The sequence below is a fragment of the Orbicella faveolata genome, unplaced genomic scaffold, assembly GCF_042242905.1.
Source record: "Orbicella faveolata isolate gen_17 unplaced genomic scaffold, um_ofav_v1 contig_36, whole genome shotgun sequence".
NCBI lineage: Eukaryota > Metazoa > Cnidaria > Anthozoa > Scleractinia > Merulinidae > Orbicella > Orbicella faveolata.
The window spans coordinates 12,686,099-12,710,686 of record NW_028301565.1 but is presented as its reverse complement, the minus strand read 5'-3'; the positions used below and the strand labels follow the sequence as shown (position 1 = coordinate 12,710,686).

The 24,588-nt window shown below is 37.8% G+C and overlaps 1 protein-coding gene across 2 annotated transcripts in view; it reads left to right on the top strand.

The window, feature by feature from the left end:
* Positions 1 to 24,588, top strand: part of LOC110064199 (kinesin-like protein unc-104) — a 34,327-nt gene that overhangs the window by 1,186 nt on the left and 8,553 nt on the right. For both annotated transcript variants that reach the window (XM_089274590.1, XM_089274589.1), the window contains exons 2-40: positions 2,161 to 2,237; positions 3,091 to 3,167; positions 3,546 to 3,645; positions 3,985 to 4,050; positions 4,238 to 4,314; positions 4,613 to 4,714; positions 5,782 to 5,859; positions 6,360 to 6,393; positions 6,501 to 6,578; positions 6,786 to 6,851; positions 7,292 to 7,373; positions 7,501 to 7,579; positions 8,186 to 8,249; positions 8,839 to 8,920; positions 9,401 to 9,480; positions 10,126 to 10,205; positions 10,548 to 10,623; positions 10,946 to 11,025; positions 11,645 to 11,736; positions 12,001 to 12,084; positions 12,184 to 12,240; positions 12,330 to 12,383; positions 13,102 to 13,201; positions 13,619 to 13,691; positions 13,797 to 13,832; positions 15,847 to 15,913; positions 16,641 to 16,726; positions 17,284 to 17,352; positions 17,686 to 17,846; positions 18,385 to 18,504; positions 18,976 to 19,094; positions 19,198 to 19,298; positions 20,381 to 20,532; positions 20,861 to 20,954; positions 21,486 to 21,607; positions 23,238 to 23,281; positions 23,434 to 23,470; positions 23,664 to 23,735; positions 24,184 to 24,250. In XM_089274590.1, the coding sequence (XP_089130716.1) occupies positions 2,161 to 2,237; positions 3,091 to 3,167; positions 3,546 to 3,645; positions 3,985 to 4,050; positions 4,238 to 4,314; positions 4,613 to 4,714; positions 5,782 to 5,859; positions 6,360 to 6,393; positions 6,501 to 6,578; positions 6,786 to 6,851; positions 7,292 to 7,373; positions 7,501 to 7,579; positions 8,186 to 8,249; positions 8,839 to 8,920; positions 9,401 to 9,480; positions 10,126 to 10,205; positions 10,548 to 10,623; positions 10,946 to 11,025; positions 11,645 to 11,736; positions 12,001 to 12,084; positions 12,184 to 12,240; positions 12,330 to 12,383; positions 13,102 to 13,201; positions 13,619 to 13,691; positions 13,797 to 13,832; positions 15,847 to 15,913; positions 16,641 to 16,726; positions 17,284 to 17,352; positions 17,686 to 17,846; positions 18,385 to 18,504; positions 18,976 to 19,094; positions 19,198 to 19,298; positions 20,381 to 20,532; positions 20,861 to 20,954; positions 21,486 to 21,607; positions 23,238 to 23,281; positions 23,434 to 23,470; positions 23,664 to 23,735; positions 24,184 to 24,250 (3,185 nt within the window). The remainder of the gene's footprint in view (positions 1 to 2,160; positions 2,238 to 3,090; positions 3,168 to 3,545; positions 3,646 to 3,984; positions 4,051 to 4,237; positions 4,315 to 4,612; positions 4,715 to 5,781; positions 5,860 to 6,359; positions 6,394 to 6,500; positions 6,579 to 6,785; positions 6,852 to 7,291; positions 7,374 to 7,500; positions 7,580 to 8,185; positions 8,250 to 8,838; positions 8,921 to 9,400; positions 9,481 to 10,125; positions 10,206 to 10,547; positions 10,624 to 10,945; positions 11,026 to 11,644; positions 11,737 to 12,000; positions 12,085 to 12,183; positions 12,241 to 12,329; positions 12,384 to 13,101; positions 13,202 to 13,618; positions 13,692 to 13,796; positions 13,833 to 15,846; positions 15,914 to 16,640; positions 16,727 to 17,283; positions 17,353 to 17,685; positions 17,847 to 18,384; positions 18,505 to 18,975; positions 19,095 to 19,197; positions 19,299 to 20,380; positions 20,533 to 20,860; positions 20,955 to 21,485; positions 21,608 to 23,237; positions 23,282 to 23,433; positions 23,471 to 23,663; positions 23,736 to 24,183; positions 24,251 to 24,588) is intronic.

The following is a 24,588-nucleotide window of genomic DNA, read 5'->3' as shown; positions in this document are numbered from 1 at the left end:
AATGTCAGTGTGGTGATTCTGCTTACTACAAAATGTTTAATGGATGTCCTGGAGTGTGTCACAGGTTTTTGCTTTGACAATGTTTTGATATATGGCCGGAATGTACTGAGGGAGGGGTGTGGTGGGTGGTGTGCTTGTGTTCTTTTTAAGAACTCCCAAAAAATGAAGAAAAAATATATATATAATAAAGTGGTTTGGAAAGTTTAACCTACAACCTTGGTCACAAGGGTTGGAAAAAAATCATTCTATTCACATTTTGCCCCTCCCCACCCCTGTGCAATGTTGACAAAACACTTTCATCTGACACAAGTTTGTATTTTACCATTTTCCAACATTGGAAGGGGGAATGGGGGTGTTGACACTTATTCTGTAGGGATTACGATTACGATTTCATGTTTTTGGCATTTTCCAACACAATTTGTCCATGATTGTAGGTTAAAACAATTTAATCTAGGTTGAAGTCATTCTGACCTAAAGAACAAATTGACCTGTGCTAGTAATACACAAGTACTAGTAATGATGTCAGAGGGAATTACCTCAGTGTATGTGATAGGTGAGCATCCCACATAAAAATTATGTAAAATGTAAAACAGTTATTTTGTTTATGGAGTCACAATAAAGAGGGTGGTTAAGGGGGTAAAGGTAAAGTCTGCATGCGAGCCAAGTGGCCCATCAGGCCGGAGCTTATCCCGGTTTCTGTAGCATGAAGCGACTAGGAGTATTTCTACTCCCCCCTGGATGGGATGCTAGTCCATCGCAGGGTTACCCCCAGCATTAAGTTCGCCGGTACCCATTTATACACCTGGGTGGAGAGAGGCACTGTGAGAGTAAAGTGTCTTGCCCAAGAACACAACACAATGTCCCCGGCCAGGGCTCGAACCCGGACCGCTCGATCCAGAGGCGCGGTGGCCTCATGGTTAGTGCGCTCGTCTCCGGTTAAGGGGGAGGGGGGGTCAAAATCACGTTTCACAGAAAATAAATTGGTCCTTTCACAATTCATGGGAAATAAAATCGGCATTTCATGTTTCATGACACAAACTTACGTAACTTGTGATATTTCTAAAGTTACGCCCAAAGCACAGCCTTGTTAGATGTCTTTATCATCTGTTTGCTTCATGTTCTGCACGCAGCAAAAAGAAAACCGCACCTGCACCTTACCTTCCTTTATCTCTTGAAAACTCATTTTGATATTCATTTTCTGGTGCAAACTCTAACCGTTCTCCCTGGTGGAGAGCAGTCTGATACAGTGTACACATGTTGAGAGGAAGAGTTCAAGCCTTGTTCTTAGTTGTTGGACATCTTATCGAACGGTGTGTTGTCCAACGCATTTACCATATGGGCATTTGCTCAGTTCCTCATCAGTTGGTCATTTGAACTCAAGGAAGGTTGCCTTTGTTTTTATCTTTGGAAAATTCTCAAGGTGGATTTGTGTTGAGGGTACCGGATAATACAATGATGAGTGTATAAAATAAAAAGTGGACCACTGTGTTATTCTTTTCACTGATTCCAGGGCTGTCCCCAAAATCTCTGGTGTAATGTACTGAGTTGCATCCAAGTGGGATACTTAAAAATGAGAAACTGCATGGAGGCTCCCAGATAAAAATATCCAAATCCCCATATGCGCTGCACTAGAGAATGGAAAACGTGATTTCTCTCTTCTGTTAAAAAAGAAACTGATCAAAACAGTTACATTTGGTAAAGAATGCAGATCGTGTTGACCTTAGTCTGTTTGCACCATTTATGAAATAGCGGCAGATTGAAATAACGCAGGATGTAAATAATGGGTAAAATAACAAATCTGAACAAAGGTCACCAAAGACAGGGAACATGGAGGCCAAGCAATAAAGGGAGGATAGTCCTGTCATGGTCATGCAACACTGTTAATTACTGTCGAAAATAATAAAACGCACAACCAAATCACAGTTTATGATGAATTAAATTCTTATTTCTCATTTCACGAAGAACTTTTTTAGAAAATCATGATTCATGACTACCAATGAAATCACGATTCATGAGAAAAAACCAAGCTATTTCACATTACACGGAAAAAAATTAGTCCATTCACGAATCACGAAAACACTCTTTACCAGCAATAAATATTGTTATGTGTACAGTGTACAGTTGTAAGGTACTTCCCTCATTATTCCTTTTTCTTTGCAGCCATCATGAACCCCAGAAACCTGAGTGAAAAACCCAAGAGCTTTACTTTTGATTATTCTTACTGGTCTCATAATGAGGTAAAGATTTCTAATATGCAAAAAAGGCTAAAATAGCAACTCCACTATCTTGGACAGGGTTGAAAATAATGGTCACATGGTTGCTGGTCAAGATGACTAGCCAGTTAAAGTTTAATGCACTTGTACACTGCACCTCATTTCTGGCCTGTCAATTATAACAACACAATACAATAATTATGGGGCTTCTGATATTCTGCAAACATTTTTAAGAAATTACATGTACATGTATGCAGAATTTTCAAGGCACATTATGTGGCAAGAAAGGTCTATTTTGCAGCAAATTATGCAATTTCTTTTTAGCAGTTTAACCTTGTTTTATTAGGTCTCAGAGGAGCACAACCCATTTTTTGCTATCCAAGACCCTATTAGACATTTTCCTCTCTTTTCCTCAAATAATTTGTGCTATTTTGTAAGAATTTTGGGATTTTTTGTGAATTATGTGATTTGTTACAATTTTAGGTCAATTGTGCAAAATCGCACCATTGCAGAATATCAGAAGCCCTGAATAGTACCATAATCTTTATTGGCTCACAAACAAAATTACACGGCAGATACGTTAAAAGTTGATTATACCTGTTAATAAAGATAAAAGGAAAGTAGTTATTATAAAACAAGAGCCTGGAGGCTAAAAGACCGATTATGATTACGTTTTCGAGTTAGTCCCTATTGGCTAGTTAGAATTATTTTTATTGAAACAAAAGAGAGGAACAAGGGAAGAAAATCAGATGCAGTAAATAATGCTTAATAGTTTTCCTCTAATACAGATTCCAGTACTGGCACATTCTCATGAGCCATCAGACTAAGTGAGGAGTTTGACTTAATTTGTCTTCTATACCTCTCTAAATTTTTCTAGGATGATCCCCATTTTGCATCACAGAAGAAAGTTTATGCAGATATTGGTAAAGAAATGTTGGCACATGCATTTGAAGGGTATGTATCACATGTATGTTTTTGCAGTGTCATTTTCATTATCCTGTTTTACCATTATTTTATCATACAGTATATGCTTTGCACTTAACTTGTTGAGGTTTTTGGTCCAATATCTGGTACTTAAAAGAGCTATGTCATGGTTTGCAGTTTACCCTAAATTTTCAATTTCTGTGTTTGTCATCCATGTTAATCCACTACTTCCTTAACCATCCTCGATCCCTCTAGGTTTATTATCTCTTTGGTGTTTTTCTATCTAGTAAACCAATATTTTCAGGTTTCTTTCAACTTAAAGGTAATTTTGTATGTGGCCAAAAGGCCATATAAGAAACATACATGTAAGTTCTGTCTCATCAGCATGAATCTGTATTCTGCCTTCAGGTACAACATCTGTATATTTGCATATGGCCAGACAGGCTCAGGAAAGTCTTATACAATGATGGGTAAACAGGAGGCTGACCAGAAAGGAATTATACCACAGGTGAGAGATTTGTCATGTAGTTCAAAGATTAACAATGCATTGAATCTCCAAATGATGGACACACAACCTGTTCCTGCACTTATGTAGTCTAATTATCCTATTATTATCTGGTACCCTATTCCTGATAATTAACAAACAAAGCATGGCTAGAAACAAGCTTTAGGACTTCTGCCTTTGTTCTACATGTAAAGTAGGTGTCTTACATTTTATATCCCAAAATTTTAACTAAACTGGCTATGATTTTAAATAACAGAAAGAAAAACTTAATCCCAACAAGTAAAGTAAATATTTTACCATTAATTTGTCTTTGATTATCATTTTCCATTAAATTTTATGTAGCTTTGTGAAGAGCTGTTTCAAAAGATTGATAGCGAGGACAGTGATGAGATGACATTATCTGCTGAGGTATTAAAAACACTTTAAACTACTGGGTCTACCTGGTAAAATGTTTATTATTTATTACAAATAATTCATCAAAAACTAGGTATTCAAGAGCAAATTTTCTAACATCTGAATCAGTTAAATACTGCTTGCATCAGCTTTAATTTCTCAAAGAATTATACATGTACATAAATTATCTGTTTGGCATCAGGTGAGCTATCTTGAGATCTACTGTGAAAGAGTACGAGATTTACTAAGTCCAAGTGCCAAGAACAACTTGAGGGTGAGGTAAGCTACATGTACCCACAGCATCAGAAGTGTTAATGTTGAGTTATTTTGTGGACTAATACTTTAAAGAAGTATTCCTCCTTCTCTCCCATCAATTTCACAGTCATTTGTAGCTCACATACATGTACATCTGTAGTTTGTCACAGAGATCTTTGAAGATCCTTGAAATATTTCTACCAGTGATGTCTCATAAAGAAACTTCCCCATCTCCTTAGAGTAGTAGGTACTCTCTTGTACACGGGAGTTTTTCACAGTCTGTTTCAGGTAAATGTTTTTGTTTTCAATTGTTGCTTCAAAGGGAACACCCAATGCTAGGACCATATGTAGAGGACCTGACCAAACTTGCTGTCACCTCATTTGAGGACATAAATGACCTCATTGATGAAGGCAACAAAGCCAGGTAAGTTAATTAATAATTAATATTATTGGTGTAGAGAGGTAGTGGTAGTCGTCATGCAAGAGTGAGAAATAAAAGAAATGAAGCTTTTTTTTTGACATCTTTCATTGGTTCATTAAACTATAACAACATAGCTAGAAAAGCTCTGCTATCATATTTTAAAAAAACATAAGTGTGCATCACAATACAACGATGCATGTGTATGGTGTGAGCAGGTTCAACTTTGCTTTGCCATTTCCACTGTTAAAAAAACAACAATTGATTCATGCTTTTAGCTGTGCATTATCAATTGTTAAGTTATGATGTACTTGAGAAGTTAATTTAGAGAGCACTCATAGCTAGAGTTGCCCCAAGCTGCACCTTTAGCAACTCTTACACTTCTTTTGTGCTCTCTAAACTTCACACATGCATGTGACGCTGATGCATGCTAAAGCACGAACCAGTTGTTAATTGTACACAGTCCTGTAAACTTAGCCTTAAAGGAATGCAGTGCCTACTGAGGTTGCAGTGCATGCAGAGAGGGGTGTGACTATAACCCTTCCCATGTGCTGTGGATTTATAATACAAGTGATGTTTGCAAATTCTTTCAAAATTACATCAGCCTTTAGGCGAGCGCAATTTGAAAGAATTTTCAAATATGGCTTGAAGTGTAAGTCCTTAATTGCTTGAGCTTTCATACAATAATTTATTAATATATGACTGAGGAAATTTTGAATACATGTACACATGCGTCAGTTCTCACTGTAGTGCAAATTTAAAATTAACAATTTTTTAAATTTTATTGGCCTGCTCTCAGTCAGTCACAAAGAAGAAGAAATTTTCTCCGTCATAAGATAGAGAGTTAAAGACCTTGAAATTAATTGAATGTCAGCTTACTTGGTGATATACAAGATCATTTCTTACAGAATATATAGCAGTTAATATACAAGATAACATAGCATACAGAATTTGTAAAGATTGAGTTGAAATTATTTATCACAACAATAATGATTAAATTTTTATTTTCTTGAAATTCCTTTTAGTGTTCTGTATTGATGGCTTATTATTTTGCTTTTTTTTCTAATTCACAGGACAGTGGCTGCCACTAACATGAATGAAACCAGCAGTAGATCCCATGCAATTTTCAGTATTGTGTTTACACAGCGAAGGTAAGAATATTGTTGTGATAAGTGAATGAAGATGGTGAATTTTTTTGTTTCTTTTCGTGGCACTATGAATCAAATTAGGGCACATGTAAAAAAAAATATACTATAAAATAGACGAATACATGTACATCAATAAATAAATAAATAAATAAATAGATAGATAGATAGATAGATAGATAGATAGATAGATAGATAGATAGATAGATAGATAGATAGATAGATAGATAGATAATATAGATAGATAGATAATATAGATAGATAGATAGATAGATAGATAGATAGATAGATAGATAGATAGATAGATAGATAGATAGATAGATAGATAATATAGATAGATAATATAAAATTTCAACTGCAGGCACCTTCACACCCATATATGCTCACACCTTTCAAGGCATGATTTTATGGTTTTGCAGAAGTCTAATTTAAATTGAAATTAGTTTTTGTAGTCCATGTGTTATTTTAATTATGATAAAGTCTGATATGCTTCTGTATTTTAATAGGCATGACTCTTTATCAGACCTTTCATCGGCCAAGGTACACAAGCTTGAAGTTGTCACAATTCGCACTTGCACTAGCCAGTCAGAATGTGCAGCTTGTATTCAGTCTTTGTCATGTAAAGTTTTTATGTATCTTTCATGTAGGTCAGTAAGCTGAGTTTGGTGGATCTTGCTGGTAGTGAGAGGGCAGATGCGACAGGTGCTAAAGGGGAGAGACTCAAGGTGTGTGTGGCATGACGTTTCATATTATAATCCATCAGGAAGATTAAAGCAGGGCAGTTCATTTGAGGTTATTCTGGTTGTATAGAAAACTAAATTGTTTCATCCAAGTCTATCAGACACCAATTTCTTTTCTCCCAAGTACAGTATATAGACCACTTTGTGGATTGCACTTAATTGAGACTAACAAGGTTTGTGTGAGTGTTTCAGGAAGGTGCAAACATCAACAAATCATTGACGACCCTTGGGAAGGTGATCTCTGCTCTAGCTGAACAGGTAATTAATTTAATTTAGACATTGATTTATAATAAGATTATGCTTAGCGGACATAGATGTAGCTTGACTTCCATTATGAATTCCATATGAAGTGAATTAAACCAGTCACCGAACATGCTTGTAGTTTACATACTATTATAATAATTTCTATATTAAAGTATCATGTTTATTTTTATGAGACTTAATTCAAGTATTGTTTGTGGATCCCTGCCTTTGCTGTTTGTAAATAATTCAAGCAGTCATGAAATAGAAAGAGAGGAACATCACATGTACATCAACATGCTTTTTTATCCCTGACCTTTGTTGGTGTAAAAAAGTCATATGCACTTGATGCTTCAATCTACAAGACGACAATATCAAGTCATTGTTTGTTAAAATGTTAACCTAGATATAACAAAGGTTTTGCTCACGTACATGTACCAAATTTTCTTATCTTCCAGTCTTCTCAAAGGAAGAGGAGGAGATCAGATTTCATACCATACAGAGACTCCGTCCTGACATGGCTTCTGAAGGAAAATCTAGGTACAGTTCCTGAGGTTTTTCCTTTTCTCTTGTTTCAAAGCTATATCAAGAACTAATCAAAACCTACTTTTCTGTTACATGTAGTAACCAGATTTGAGACACATGTATTTTTTTCATCTCAAAATAGGTGGAAATTCAAGGACAGCCATGATTGCTGCCATTAGTCCAGCAGACATTAATTTTGAGGAAACATTGAGCACATTGAGGTACAACCATTTTGATTTCCTTTGTTCTATTATTTAATAAAAACATTCCTCAAACCATTCTTTTTCATTTGTTTCCTAAAGTCTCATCTCTCATTTCATCTCCTCCAGTGTTAGGTTGGGTATAATTCATCAAGTATAAACAAAGGAAGTCATTACTGTGACAGTGTTTGGATATCTGATTTTAATAAGTATAGATTTTTACGATTTTGTGATTTTATTTCTCCGTTTTCTCCTTAGTTTTAGTTTTGTTCGAGAAGATATATCGAACACTCAAGACAGTGTTTGACCACATTTCCAAACACCTCGGGGTTCATTCAAAACACTCCACTGCAGGTCGTATTTTCCTCAACTCTGTTCTCAGTGTTTGGAAAGGTGGTCAAACAATGTCTTTTGTGTTTCATATATTACTTACCACACGCCACAGTTGGATTTCTGCCCTGTTAATCATTTCTTCTTCCCTGTAGGAGGGTGAGTAGGGGAGAAGAATCTTGAATCCATGCATTCAACAAGGACACAATGTAGAATGCCATGTTTCTAAGGGGTTCCTTTATTGACACAAATTTATCTTAGTTAATTAACTCTCTTGCTATTTAAATGTTCTAACAGATATGCTGACCGTGCCAAGCAGATTGTCTGTAAAGCTATTGTCAATGAAGATCCTAATGCAAAGGTATTGTCAAACAACCTCCAGATAACAAAGTACATGTGTACCTCCTGGACTTCACCAAAATTCCACATGCCACTCTTAGGATCAATAAGCCTCATCCCTGATTGAATTAAGTCTATTTATAATAATGTATTAAACCAAGAATCAGAACACAGGCCACAGGCCTACCAAATTTTTTTGGTGTGGATGGTTTTCATGATAGAACAAGACAACAAGGCTTGTTCTCAAGTTCTTAAGTTGACAAATCAATCCAGACCAAGAGAGAACAACTTCCTGTTAATGCTTATATTCATTTTACATGAATCAGTTTTAAAAGCCCCTCCCCCCATATTACCTGGTTTAGAAAGGTTAGGTTAGCTGACACAGTCAATGAAAAGCACAGTTTAGCTCACAAACAGAAGATGGTAAGCCTGTGAACAGAAATTTGAACTGACTCTTTCATATGTCTAATCTCCAACATGTGGGGAACTGTGAACTTATGGAACCCTATTCAATTTTTTTAAAATCAATAGTTTCATTCTGAAAATGTTTTCAATAACCTTATGTCAAAGTTGCAAAGAATCATCCAAAGGAAACATCTTTTCCAATCTAGATTATTAGAGAATTAAAAGAAGAAGTGTCAAAGCTAAAGGAGCTTCTTGTCAACGAAGGCTACAATCCTGATGATCTGCAATGTAAGTTGAAAATCACTCAGCATGTCTTTGCTCCTCCTTTTATTTATTCGTTTCATTTACATATGTAGTGCCCATTTATACTTATTTTTGTTTCTTTAAAAACATTTTTCTTGTAACTTTATCTTCTTTCCTTGAAGACTCTTTTCCATCAGGTTTTTTGACTAGTGCATACTTCGTTTCTTGGGGAGGCAGTGTGGCCAAGTGGTTAGGACACCAGACTTGAAATCCGCAGGTCATGGGTGCAAGTCCCTCTCTACCCACTTAGCTAGAGTTCTCGGTAGACTGTAGTTGAACTCTTTGGTCATGCAAATAGCCAACTGGTCTGCCTCTTGCCAGTTGGGAGTTTTAAGCGTATTTTGTTTAGTTGATATTAATATTTGTTTTGCTCAGTTTAAGTGGCGTGTCTGTGAACTACAGTAGCTAGGTGTAGCTAAGCGCATTGACAACAGTATAAACATTCAACAACATTTTCATTTTCAGCTGTGTTAAAGCAGGGTTCCACTCACTTGCCAAGAAGGTATAGCCAGGAATTCCAGGATGGAACCCTAGAGAGGCTTAAGGTTGGATTCTCTCTGAACTCTTTAATCCTCATAAAAACTCAGGTCAAGAGAACAACAGATCTGATAAAAAACTCAATTACCTGAGGAGAGTTACAGATACTGTACAGCTGTACTAGAAGATTAAGGCCAGTTCAGATGGGTACGAGAGTTGATGTGTGCTCACTGGATAAGAGTTGGACAAAAGTTTACTTCAACTCTCTCTGGAGGCACTTCAGGTTTTCGTGATGTGAAATGACCTGAGAAGCATTTAGTTCATTGTTCTTCACTGGGTGCAGTGTTATCTACCAATAGAAATTGGGCCAAAAAAGCACCTTGGTACAATACCTTGACCTTAAGGTGCACTTGCTGACAAGGAACCTGTGTTGAAAGAGGTACCAGCCATATTGTTGGAGCCCAACATGTCCCCATGCTTCAGTCAATGGCCTCACAGAGCTTGTCACGTCATTGATGTAGCATTTAGAATAAATGCCTGGCCTGTAGTACATCTGTATAATCAGATTATCAACCTTTAGTTGATAGTAACACATAACTACTCCTGTAACAGCTACTGGACTTATTCTGTAGTTTGTGGATGCAGTTAATAGGTCCACCTAAATTTGCTACTTCCGTTTCTATACAGACGTGTGGTATTATATTGAATTATAGGTATCAGAGAAACTTATAGCTGAGCTCAATGAAACCTGGGAAGAGAAGCTAAGGAAAACAGAAGCCATCAAGCAGGAGAGGTTAGAATAGATAAAACAATTTATGATTCTTTAAAGTGTTTGAATTAGCTACTGTTCAGGTTTGTTACAGTAAACTAGCTAAGAGGTAGTACTGTTGAAATAGATGAAAATTGTGGCATCATCCCATTCTTTTCCACCTTATTGGTTTCAGGTCATCTAATCTCAGACATCTTTCTCCTTCTCATGAACGTCTTTAGTGATCATCAAAAGGTTCTAAACATTTCTTGGAACCTTTCACCACAAACTTAAGGGGCTGTTTTTAGGTTACATTATAAACCTCAAAGAGATAATTACAGATGGTGACAAAACGCGTGAAAAGATTTCATTTTATTAATTTTGCAGAGAGGCAATGCTAGCTGAAATGGGTGTTGCTATTGGTGTTGATGGTCATACAGTTGGACTTTTTCAGCCAAGAAGGGTAGGTTATGAACACAGTTCCTGCAATATGATTCAAGTGTTTACATAAACGCAGTTCAAAGTCATGGCTTATTAAATCTTTTAAGTACTAGACATTTAAGTGTTAAGTATTGCTCTACATTTCTGTGATGTGCTGCTGAATGACTTACTCTGCTGGCTTGTTAAAATACTGTAAGACTTATCATTATATATACTGATACTGTGTGCCAAAACGTCTAATGACTATTCTTCATGACTTGATACGTTATTGTCACTACAAAGGACAGCACAACACCAAAATTGAGCAACACGGAAGCTGTTTGTATTGCTTGAATTTCTTTCAGAGTCCTCATTTAGTGAATTTGAATGAAGATCCCTTGATGTCTGAATGCCTTCTTTACTACGTGAAGGATGGAGTGACAAGGTACATAAACTGTTTGTAACTCAAATTATAACTCTGAACTACCAACTTACTTCTTGTTAGCTAGTTGTTTTTTGATGGACATTCTTTGAATGTCAAATCTGACGTTCATAACTTTCGGAAGTCGTGAGTTTGTAAAATATCATTATAGAGATGTTCTAATCGCCCAAATAGGTCTTATTATTGCGAGGTTATCCCTCTCAATATATAAATAGACATGGTACTTGTTTTTTGGAGGATAATGTTACTACGCGCGTGGCGTGGATGTTTTCGTGGAGGGAGAAGATACGTGTAAGGGCTGTCCACGATGGCAAACTCCGCGTCACGGGACTGGCTGTTTCTAGACCATCCTGGGATTTCTGAAACCGCTGTAAATAAAGCTTTGTGGGGATTACGTTGGGAATAAGACCTTTTTTGGGAAAACTCTCTTTACACTCTCTTAGTTTTAACTTAAAACTAAGAGAGTTTTAGCTTTTTGTACTGCAAAGCAGTACAAGGGCTGGCCAAAGCTCCCAAATTCCATTAAAATGTCAAGCAATGGATTGAACTGAACTTAAGTTGATTTATAGCGACGCAATTGCTTCGGTACGTTATTTTCGTGACTGTTATGTTTATGCTGTAGGGTCGGCCAAGCCAGAGCAAAAAGTCATCAAGATATCCAGCTGAGTGGCGAGAATATCCTTGATGAGCACTGTCTCTTAGAACATAATCAAGGCAAGTGAACCCTTCATGTTGTTGAGCTCATATTCACGTCGCATTTGTCGGGGAATTTACACAGTATCTTTAGCTCTAATATTGGCGGCCTGCTTCGTTCTTCAAGGCAGATTCTACTTTCCAAAAGTTGTGGAACGCCTTCCCGATACCCACAAATCATTGAATTCAAAGTTAATGTAGTACGTGTGCATGTACAGTACTTTGTTGTTGGTGATGCTATTGTTATTGAAGATGTTAATCTTAGCTTTGTGTTGTTATCTGTAGGTGTAGTAAAAATAATTCCGTGCGAGAACAGCCGTACATTTGTCAACGGAAAGTTGGTCACAGAATCCACAGTGTTGAGATCAGGTGAGTGTTGGAATGAAGACACACTAGATTGTTCATGAATTTCTAGTTGTCAGAAAGGGATGGCTGGAACTTAATTTCATTCAATGTTCCATTTTTCAGGGGCTCGCATTATTCTTGGAAACAATCACGTATTCAGATTTAATTATCCTGATCAAGGTATGCTGTTTGATTGTTTCACGTGATTTTTGTTTCGTTGACGAGAAACTTGGCAAGAAAGCTTGATGTTTTATTTGCTTTATCACCAGCCCGCGAGGAGCGGATTCGTCAGTCCCGAGGAAATCTTCTGGAAGACATCAATGGTACGTTAATGTCTGTTCCCTCTTTTAGGTCCCGTCCGCAAAACGCATCAAATGTTTTCCTTCCACACTACGCCTGAGAAATTTGAAAACGCAATAATCACCCGTCAGTTTAGATTTGTGTAGGAAACCTCGGGCAGGGAAATCACAGGATTATCATAACTTCATTGTCACTGTTTTCGAAAAACTCCGTTTTCAAATTCCTCTAATTTGAAGAGCGTTTTCGAAAAGCTCTGTTTTGGTGAGGGATTAGTGTGGACGGTAAGCCTAATCGTGGGAAAGAAAGTTGCTTTTTCAAATTTCTCCGGCATAGTGTGGACAGGCTCTTAGTATCAGTTGCCAGCCATGTTTACTTAAATGTGAGATGGACGTGGATTTTTCGTGATATTGCACTTATGACCAATATCAAGTTATTCGTCAATCATCTATAAAAAAAAAAACAAAGTTTTGAAAAGCTGCATTAAGTCCCACATTCTTATAATAACCCCTCCCTCCCTAAGAATAACACTACTTAAAAGAAAAGCCTTTAAAGGTGAGGGGTTTGATACAACTTTGATAGTACATGTACAAGATAATACTGCCAGCTAGCACTAATATACTACTATCTCTGAAGAGAAGTTAACCAAAGAAAATTATACTAACAATATTAAGTGAGTCAGTTCCAAGGAAATATACAGAAGGACTGGCATTAAATAAAAGTTTATTGCGGTTGTTTCTGTAGGAAAAAATGAGGCGAAAGGTGAAGAGCCTGTAGACTGGTCATTTGCCGTGTTGGAACTCCTAAGAGAGCAAGGATGGGATGTTAAAGAAATGAATGAAAGGTGGAGTGTTTTGTAATCGTTATGGGAAATTAATAGTTTAAGTCTGCATAGGAGCCAAGAGGCTCATCAGGCCGGAGCTTAACCCGGTTTCAGTAGCATGAAGCGACTAGGGGTTTTTCTACTCCCCCCTGGATGGGATGCTAGTCCATCGCAAGGTTAGCCCCCAGCATTTAGTTCGCCGGTACCCATTTATACACCTGGGTGGAGAGAGGCACTGTGTCTTACCCAAGAACACAACACAACGCCTCCGGTCAGGGCTCGAACCCGGACGACTCGCTCGGGAGTCGAGCGCACTGACCATGAGGCCACCGTGCCTCCTCTACTTAAGTAAAACTGTATCACTGCTGGTGATTGTTTTTTCATGTATATTTGTGGGGACTTTTCATTTTAAACGGACACTGTAATGCTTTTCTTCAGGGTTCTCGAACTTGAGGAGCAAATTAAGAAAGAAAAAGATCAAGCTGACTTGCTTCTAGAACAACAGAGAGTGGTAATGTTACTCTTGTGTGTGTTTTTAGCGCACTGATTGTCTTACTAACTGATTGCTTGTTGTGCTTAAACTTTATCTGTGAACTTTGTTGAATTCTTTATTCAGAGCTATGAAACTCGACTACAGGAACTGCAGCGGAAGGTAATCAAATAAGTGCACCTTTTTATTTGTTACAAGATAAACTTTCATACTAGGCCAGACTCATAGCCCAGGACCTTCTGATAGTTTAAGTAAATAGAGAATGAAAGATAATCCGAATATGTTCATTGTCTTTTGCAATGTTCAGCACATAAATAAATTCAAATTACGCCATAAAATCAGAAACTTCTCCTTAACATTTCTGAGAACGAAAGACCTCCTTAAATTTTATTCAAATACTTAAAACGTTTTATGTGCAATTGTACAAAGTGTCGATAAACGATTCTGAGGTAAAAATTAACATGTTTCATCATTAACCAGGGTGATCCCTGAAAATAATGATTTTGATTGCATTTTTTTTTACAAATCTTAATTTGAATCATTAAAAACTCCTTTAGTTTGTCATTAAATGAAAAATGCAATTAAACCCTTGGCTGGGATATAGTAACACATGTTTTTGCACACCCTGGAAAATGAAAGCCTGGACCCAACCCACCACTCTGCACTTTTTGTTCTCTTTTTGATCTTTTAGTATGTTTCTCTGCACGGTTCTTCACGTAAAAAGAAAAAACTCATGTTGATCTTTCCACAATCGAAAACAGCACAAATTCACTTTTCTTCCAAGAATTCCTGCCGTGTACATCACCGGCGGGCATCAACAACTGAAGGCAATTCTAAGGTACTTAGCCTTTCGATTTAAGAACTCTGCTAACACGTTGTAATAAGCAATGGGTAGGCAGTTGTCTTAACACATTTTTAAGGTTTTTCAAGATCTTCGATTGGACGACTACCACACGAGACTTTCATTGTTTTTTTTTTTTTTGACGTGACGTACATCATGTAAAACAGGGGTCGGTTATCTCCACTAATTTTGTTTTCTGTTCACGTTTTACTTTCTTAATTCATTTGCACAAATGCACACTTTACATGTAAGTCCCGAGCTATATTCATTAAATTCTTCCTGACTGCTTAAAATAACATCAAAATGGGTTCACAGTGTGAACTCATTTTGATGTTAGCTCTGAAAATACTGTGTCAATAATTAATACATAACGGTGCGATATTGAGCGGTTTTCATTTGATTGTCGAAGTTAATTCGGGATGGTTTGCTTTGCTTCGGGTTCACGTCAATTGGTAATTCGAATTCTTATTTTGTCTAATCTTTTCTTGCAAATAGATGTTGTAATAGGCTTTGTGTTTGATTTTACGGCATGAAAACTGCTCTGTTGACTATTTTGTAAGAAGAAGACGTGAGATACTGATCTGTTTTGGGACTTGCAAGTGATACGCAGTTAATCAGCTGCACACCATGCAGCTTCCGTCTTAACCCTCATTTTCCACTTTCTCGCAACATTTTTTGTTTTGTTTAATTTTTTTCGTAATGAACTAGTGATAAGTGACAGTTAACGATCAATTGTACGTAAATTTATCTGTGTGATTACTTAGTTGGTTCAAACTTTTTACCTGTTAAAATAGCTCAGAAAGCCGTATTTAACAGGCGCAAAACTAACAAAGTAATTGATGCAAAGTAAGTCATTAAATCACTAATTAGTGGTGACGCGAGGTTAACGTGAACTTTCGAATGTGTTGTGAACTTATAAAATTATGAGAAACAGAGTATACCACACGAATTGTGATGGGATAGATAACTAGATGCAAGAAGTATGTAAACTCAGGTGTGAAGTCACGTTAAATTCCTCACTTAGTTTGAATTAAAGAAATATAAAACTGTCGTTTATGTGATTATAAACTTCACGAAGTAATGAAACAGAGTCTGGGTTGGCTAAAACCTCCTATAGATCAGTATGTATTATGATCTGCACACATTCTACCGATGTTCTTACACACACTCTTATTCTCTTACGTGTATGTTAACATGAAGCGGCAGTTTTATATTTGTCAATTATAATGATTCCGCCTGTGGTGGTTTTATCGATGTTTTCTTAGTAATTCACCGTTTACTTTAGTAAGCACAACCTTACATAGCATGAGTCGTGTGTGATGTTTTGTTATGTAGATGGAGCTTACTTCAGTGCCGTCCAGTGAATCAGTGGACAGTGACATCGATGTGGAAAGCTTTGACAGTAAGCAGCATTTCTTTCACATCTTTTCAATCTGGTCTATCACTCTAAAACTCAGCATCCACAGCGCACAAAAGCAATCACTCGTCCAACATCAGTCTTATCGTAAATGATGGGTCTGCTGAATGCTAATATTCGTACTAATGTGGAGACAAGGAATGTAGCTTTACGTTTGCCTGCAGAGTGAAATCTCCGGGAAAGGGGCACTCGACAAAGTTTTGTACGTTTATACGGGGAGGCTCCGCCCCGCGGTCCGACCCCTTACCCTTTTATAGATCAGGTGTCCCTTTCATATAGCTTTTGTTGAAAAAAGGTACCCCTTTCACTAAAGGACGCTGCATCCCTCTTCTGAACCCTTGGAATGAGGTCAAGAAACAATACCGCGGACCGATTTCCCTACCCTTTCATGTACCTCAACTTGTGAAATCCTTACCCTTCATATACCTGAAGGCTGAAAGAGGTACCTCTTTCGGGTTTAGCCTCCCCGTGTAGGCCGTGAAAGGAGTGAAATACATGGCAGGAGCCCAATTTTCTGTTGCCAACTTCGCGCTTAGAGAGGAACAAATCTTAAAACTCTCTGAAACGACGTTTTTAAATGTGCTTTTATTTTGGTTTCAATACGTCTATTTGTTTTAATTCTGCATACGTAAGTTTTGTATTTCTTTATAAAAAGGTTCGACATTTTAGTTGTAAATGGAGTGGTATATAACATGTATTCTACTATCTTAAGGCGAGAGCCCGCTGACCGAGCGTGAGCTCAACCTGGCGGAGGTGGTGGTGGACAAGTGGAAGTGTTACCTGTGCACGTCATTTAGGGTTTGTGTCAAGCCGTTCATTCCGTTGCAGCTCTTTGTTTCTTTACTGATGCTAAACTAAAAGACATCGCTCAGTTGACAACAGTTATAACACTCAGCCATTCACAGCAGGCCGTTTCCGATTTGCCTTTTGCCACTGTGTCAAAGCGAGTCTTTGAGCAAATCCATTCACATGAAAATGCGTTTCTCCTACAGGTTGATTTTCATGCAAATCAAACTCATTTTCATATGAAAGGATTTGCACGAGTACTTGTTTGGGAGCAGAGGCACAAGGTAACTCCGAAATGGCGTACGAGGACTTAGAGACTAGAGACGGTTTAAGGGTGTTCATAGGGTTCCTGTGTTAACTTTTAAAGGTAGGGATTTTAGCAAATGTTCCGGACGTGTACGCCATAATTATCCCAGACCAGTTACACGATCACACTCCCTGGAGTTTCCTTTAAATCAGTGCCCTCATCTACGAGTTTTGTCTGGTGTCGGGCTTGAGCCTTTGTAAACAAGTTGCGTGGTCAATTTGTCAGCAACTGAATACATACCCACTGACTGTTAACATTTTAGGACGACTTGTTGAGTCATGCAGTGCTGTTGAAAGAAGCAAATGCCATCAGTGTGGAGTTGAGGAAAAAGGTAGAATAGTGACCCTTGATATCGTTGTTGAACATTCATCAGTTAGCTTCCTCCGGCCATGATCATTGTTTCTTTCATTCGCTGTCTTATTCAGTCGAACGTGGCAGCTCTGTGGAGCGTTTTCGCTGGTTTGATTATGTTCTTAACAAATTTTAACATGGTTGCTTTTTGAGATATTGGTTAAATTGTCTCTAGCATATTGAAACTAAAAAATCATGAAACCCTTCCTAGATTTGATTTTCAAACGCTGATCTCCCAACGCGCCTAAGCCCTGTAAAAGAAGCCAAGCAGAGACTGCTGGAGAGGTCAACAGTTTGCCTCACTGTTTTGCAGGTGGAGTTCCAATTCACGTTGTTAACAGACACACTCTACACTCCCCTCCCATCCTTTCTTCTGAGTGACGTCAGGCACAAGGACAACCCCGCGGTACTCGCCGTTGAAGTCAAAGACATGAAAAATGGCGCCTCACATTACTGGTCCCTTGGCAAACTACGGTAAGAATGCAGTCAAAAGTACATGATCTCGAAGATCAGCATCAACGTCCTCCTCACTCATTTTGACTTGTTTTCCATTATTTCCATTATTCTCCATTATCATCCTTTATACTCCTTGCATTGCTTTTAAAAGTTTAACGCTGTCTAGCAGTGGATGAAAGACCACTTTTGCTACACATCAAAGATTGTAACAAAGGCTGTCTTTAAAATTACTTATTGCAAGAAGATCACTTCAGTTTTGATTCGTCTCTAATCAGTTATATCACTTTGATTGCTCAAGGGTTTTCAGTGCTTTTAGAATCCGTTGCAGACCTATTGTTCAACGTTTTTGTCAAAGCTCTACGAAAGACTCGTTCTCTTCTTATTTGACCTTGTGTAAAGCCTGGATTGTACATGTATTTATGCCCTTGTCTTTGATTAAGATCCAAATGTACAGTAAAGCGATATTTGGCGCGGCGCGAAGCTCATGTTGTTCCAGTGGTACAGTGTGTGAATAGTTGAGGACTCGCAGCTGAGGTAGTCATGTTTTAATGTTTAGGGATCGACTGGAGGACATGCGCTTCATGTATGACACTGCTGCAGAATCTAACACCAAAATCTCCTTCGACACTGTTGATCCTTTTTACGACGCTCTGCCGTGGTTCAGGCTCATTGGGAGGTATGTCAGTTTCCTTACACTAGGTGCCGACCAAGCCAACTCACTATTGCCCTAGTCAGGGCTAACGATTTGTAAATTGTATTGTATTTTACTTCATTTTCCATTATAAATAGACTTTTAGATAGATTTTTAAATATAAAGCAGAAAAATAATTAAACAGATGGCCAGGAAACCTAATAAAAACCAGTTGGGCTTGTAGGCTTAGGTTCCAGCAAGGCAAGATATAGCAGGTAACATGTTGACAAGGACATCTGCAATTTATGGTTTTCATAGAATCAATAATTGTTGAAAATGAATTTCTTAAGTTTTATTCTGAATGATGCAAAAGGTGAAGAGATAGTAATACGAGGAGAAAGAAAATTTGAGCTTGTATTAAAGTGACGATTATCGACGTTATTTTAAAGTTTTCAGTCTTCAAATACTATCAAGCAACTACATTTGTTAAACCTTTGACATAATTTTCTTCGCCAGATCGTTTATATACCTAAGTAACTTGGTGTATGGTGTTCTCCTGGAGCAATCCGTGCCTATTGTCAGTGAATCCGGAGATATACAAGGAAACCTTTCCATCAGCATTCAACAGTGCACTGGTATTGAATCTGTTGCGATCACTTTACTGCTTTAGTCTGTTAATTTCTTTAAATCTGATCAAACCTCAGTCGGTGCTGAATAGTTGCTGAATTGGATTCGCAGATAATCAGACTTGGCATGTGGATGACATGGGACGGTCATCCGTGCTGTGGTTGGATTTTCGATCTGACGATAGTGAACAGAAGAGTGAAGTGGAGGAAGAGGTAAACTAAGGCGTCGGTAATGTAAATAGAGAAGTTTATCTCAAGGTGATCTCCTCAGTAACCTACAGTCTCGTGCAGCAAAAACTTCATTATTTAAGATAGCTCTTCGTTTACAATATTTAAATGCTAGCTGGGATCAGTTTGTTGCATTAATATTAATTAATTAATTGTTTTTTCGTAGTTAACTTTCAAATTATGTTTTTATTTATTTATTATAAAATATAATTCTTTTTAGGTCTGTTATCTCCCTCCCCTCTTTTTACTTTCAATGTCTTGTAGTGATAGGCGTCTCCCTTTGCAGGACCCCACTATGTAGATTTAGACGTAGATGTAGATGGAGATGTAGATGTAGAGAATTTTCTCAACACGTTCTCGTTATGTAGACTTGAATTCTCTGGATTAAAGTTCACACTTCCTTTACATGTATGTAGAAGAGACGTGACAAAGAGGAATAATTAAGAGAGTGAAAGATGAGTTCAGTTGTGTCTGTAGCAAAGTATCGTAGAGTTTCTGATGACGCGGATTTCTTACAGTTTCTCCAATTTTTTCTGATTCTCTGTCTTTGATCGAAACCCAGCAAAAACATTCTCGAGTACTTTCCGAGCACTCCCGACTGTTACGTCATCATGGTACTTGAAGAATACCTTAAGTTGCTTAGCAACTGCAATAAGAAAATCTCGTGCTCAGTTACTCTACTCGTAAAAAAATTTCGGACGATTTTAATTTCGGACAAAAACGTGTCCGAAATTAATCCGAAATTTTTAAGCGTCCGAAATTTTAAGCGTTCGAAATATTAACATAGCTCCAAAACCGCTAGTTTCCTTTATGGAGCGAACTCTAGTTGAGACAAGGCTTGAGACACGTAACGGCTTGATAGAATTTTTCTTATTTTGCCGTCGATTTTTCACAGATGTTGGTTCAGTCTAAAACGTGTTTTGTAGGCATAAATTTACGTTAGTTATGTTTCAGCAAAGTACGAAGTGCGATAAAAAGTGTCGGAAAATAAAACGTCCGAAATTTTTTGCAAATAATGTACTAATCATCATGCTGAACTTTTGACGGGTCTAAATTAATTCAAACAGGAGGCGGAAGAAGCGGCTGAAGCAGATGAAGTAACCGAGCCTCCATTCTCAAAGGGGACACTTCATGTTGGCAAACCTTACGTGATCAGCATCACTGTACTGCAGGGTCAAGGGATTCCAGCGCAGTACACAGACATATTCTGTCAGATAAGGTAAACTTTAAAGTTCGACTTTATAGAGTACTTGTGCCTGGTCGCTCATCTTTTTTATCTCATGAATTAAATTACAGCTACCTGAAGGATTATTTGTTTGCAAAGGCTACGAGATGACAGTTGAACCTAAAACTTCTCCAAAAACGCAAGAAGTTCATGTAGTTATGTTTTTGTGGTAAATTTACGGGCTTGTCGTGTCTGGCTACTTCAGAAAATGGAAAGCAAGTTTATTTGGAAATTACAAGAGACAAAATTTTTAGGGCGTGGAGTCAGAAGATTTCTTGTCAGGGGTTTCTGCTGACAATATCTTGTTTTTTTTTTTTTGTAGGTTTCTCTGTAGTGAAGAGGATGAAGGATTTTGTACTGAGCCCGTCGCTAATAACCAAAATAGCGGCCCTTTAGGCTTCTACTTTACGCAAAAGGTACTGCTTTCGCTTGTAGAATTGAAGCAGTTAGTTTGGTATTATTGTTGTATGCTCGGTTGTGTTCACATTTACCCATAGAACAATCATGTCATGATTTGAGGAATAAACCCCAATTCACGGCTTTGCGATATAATCTTTTCAGATTGCTATGCTCTTCAGTCGTTATATTGTTCGTGTTGTTGATATGATCTTAGAACAAGGCTGTTTATCGTATCTAGTCAGTCAGAGGCTAGGTACAACTGTCACGTCTGTATATCAGCCTCAACTGTTGCGTTACCAAAGTAAACACACCGGTGTAGATAGTGTGACATACCGTTTCTTGACTTTCTGCTGGTAATTTGTTTCTCACAGTTTTTGCGAGAAACGTTTCTGTCAAGACCAAAGTTCTTCTACTGAGCTGTTACGCCAAGCCGTGACTGGTTTTGGTTGTATACTGAACATTTTTACCGTGACTGGTTTGAACATGCTGCCTCTAACTACTTCCTTAAGTCTTTCTAAACGCTTTCTATTCATGATTCCTAATTGAAGGTTGGAGTCGTGGTAACAAGGGATTTCATAGATTACATCAGCACCAGACCTCTTCAGGTGGAAGTGTTTGGTCACTATCAACATCATCCACAGCAGCATCAGTCTAGTGTACAGCTTCCAAGGTACAGTGTCATTCAACATACAGTCCCCTTACTAGTCTTTGCACACTTCTTAGGCCTTGTCCACACTACGCCGGAGAAATTTGAAAACGCAACAATCACCGGTCATTTTAGATTTGTGTTTGCAGAAAACTTGGACATGATCAAAGTGATGTCATCATGTTTTCGAAAAGCTCCGTTTTCAAAATGTTTTCCTACTACGCTTAAAGAAGAAGCCGGCGTTTTCAAATCCCTCCGGTATGAAGAGCGTTTTCGAACAGCTCCGTTTTCGTGACGGATTAGTGGGGACGGTAGGCCTAACCGAAGAAAGAAAGCTGCGTTTTCAAATTTCTCTGACGTAGTGAGAACGGAACATTACACTACAATGTGGGAGAACGCGATCATACACTAATTAGAGTACCTCTCAGGAGTGTAAAGGGCTGCTACCATGTTGTTGGTGCAACGCGTGAAGATGGATTGGGGTGTGGTGGTTAAGTCGGCGGCGGGGGGGTGGGGGGGTGTGGGTGAACGTCTTCATCCATGAACAAGTGATTCCAACCAGGCAGTGTAACAACTCTCCTCATTATCATCTGTCCTTTTCGTGCCATGTGATGCGTAAGACCCCAGCAATTCTCTTAGTCACTTTTTAATGCTACAGAAACCAAATTAAGGTGGCCGAACACAGTTTTCGCGCGCGCTTTTGCTGATGCAATTGAGCGCGCGTACAAGGATTGTAAAAACAAACATTCCGTCAATAGAGCGATCATTTTGTTTACTCAACACCCGCACTATCTGTGCTATTTTTCTCTATTATTGAACGCAGTGTATTGATGGCTTTAGTCTTTTATTACAAAGATATGTTAGAAAAGGTAACGACGCAAAGAACCCAGCAATTCTCAGCTTTTTCTTTGTTACCGAAAGAACCCAGTTAAATGCAGCGCATGCGCAGTTGCTCGAAAAATTAAGACCGATTGCTTTTGCAGAAAATTGCTGATTTCTGACCATACAGTCGTTAGAATTTCAAGAAATTTGGCAAAAAAATAGTTCAGAAACCGCGTGAATGATCTATCGCAAAAAATCTGAATTTTGACATAGGGAATTTTTAATAATACAGAACATGCGGTGAAAACGATTTACGGCGAATTACGAAAATCGCCTATGTCAAAATTTTATTAGAACAGTGTCGACAGAAGGGATTTAATGTCAATTCGTAATGGGCAAAAGATGAAAAAAATCTAATGACTGGATTTTTTTTAAATAAACAAAAACCATTTTTTAAGCCTTGTTTTTAACCAACCCCGTTGCCATGGCAACAGTATACACCTTAGCCAAAATGCGAGAATAAACTTTTCTGTAGTTAACCTCGACTCTTGCAAAAAACGGGCGCCAAAGCATAAATAGCTTAAAAGTAATGTTGAATTAGGTATAGGCTCTTGAAAACTGTGTTCGGCCACCTTAAGCATCGTCAGTTCGAGCCAGTGAATGCAAACTTTTCTCCATTACTTGCCTTACTCAAAACAATTGGTGTTGACGGTTAGTTTAATAGGGATAAGGGTGTTTCTACTCAGCTGTAATGATTAACTATTTATTAGAATTGATACCTCGTTCTCCTCTGGTACTTTTGCTCATTCGTTGTTATGTACTTTTGCATTAGGGCCATTGTAAAGGAAGGCAAAACAGATTCTAAGTCTTCAAATGGTAACGGGTAACATCGTGTCTGTTTTAAGTCTTGAGTCTTTTTGTTCGTAGACTTGCTTAGAGTCATTGTCCATGAGTTGACAAACTAGTACAATGACGGTCGCATTCAGTGATGTTCTTCTTTACTTTTTTCTTTCTTGTTGTGATTTTAGACTCTCCACCTGCCGTCTCTGTGCCATATCAACTCTGGTAAGAAAATAGAAGTAGCATTATCTGAAGGCTTTTTGAGCTGTTACAGTGTCACATTAAAACACTAACTGACTTATTTTTCTAAGGTGTATTTTTTTATTATTTGATGATAAAAATAATACATTGTTGTAGCTTTCTGTTATCATGAATTATCTTCACATTCACAATTAACTAAAATTCTTCTGTTTTACAGTGACGACGAAGGCACTCTAAAATTTGATTTGCTCGTCTGGGTTGAGGTCTATGAAATGTCACTGTCTGGAGAGTAAGTTGCACAACTTCGACAAACGCCTTCTGAAGAGTGCGATCTGTCAAAACACTAAGGAACAAAATAATTCTTTCCTGCGAAGAGAACTTTGCTTTTCTCCATTTTCGGCTTCATCTTCCTGTCACATTTTCCTGCCAATCGTATTGGGTTCATCGTAATTGAAAACTTTTGTTTGCTTCGTTGAAAGCTGTACGTTCTTTCCTCTTACATTGCTTGCACTTCAGGATATACGTTGATCAGTCTACTACAGACATAACTTTTATGTGCGTTCTACATCAGTTTTTGTTTGTTTTTCCTTTTGTTTTACCATGATTGGTAAGCTTTGGAAGCATGCTACAAACATTTTTATATAGATTTTAAATACGTTATTACTATGTTATTTATGCTAAAGCTAAGGTACGGTTTGACAAGTTTAATGATCGTTATTTAATTTGTTGGATTTCAGTTATTTCCCGTGCGTTGTTAGACGTAAACCGGACATTCCTTGTGGTGGAGTCTTTCTTCTTCATCAGGTATATATTTTCCATATTGCATAGACGTTCAAGTCGTCTGTTCAAGAGTAACTGTAAAGCAATATTTGTAATGACTGTCGTCTGTCAATGAATCAAAGCAAAACATGCAACTTGTGTCAGGTGCTGTGAAACCCATTTGTGTCCAGTCCAGTTTTACTCTTGCATGAGAACAGTTTGCTTGCTCTGACTACTTTTAGCACGTTGCACGAGTTATTTCAACCAATCAGAAAGCTCGTAAAACACGTAACCCGTTTAAGTAGCCACATGGTTACTCAAGACAACTCCAACAGCAACATTGCTCTATCCCAGACTCTACTAGTGTGATAACCTGTTTTTTT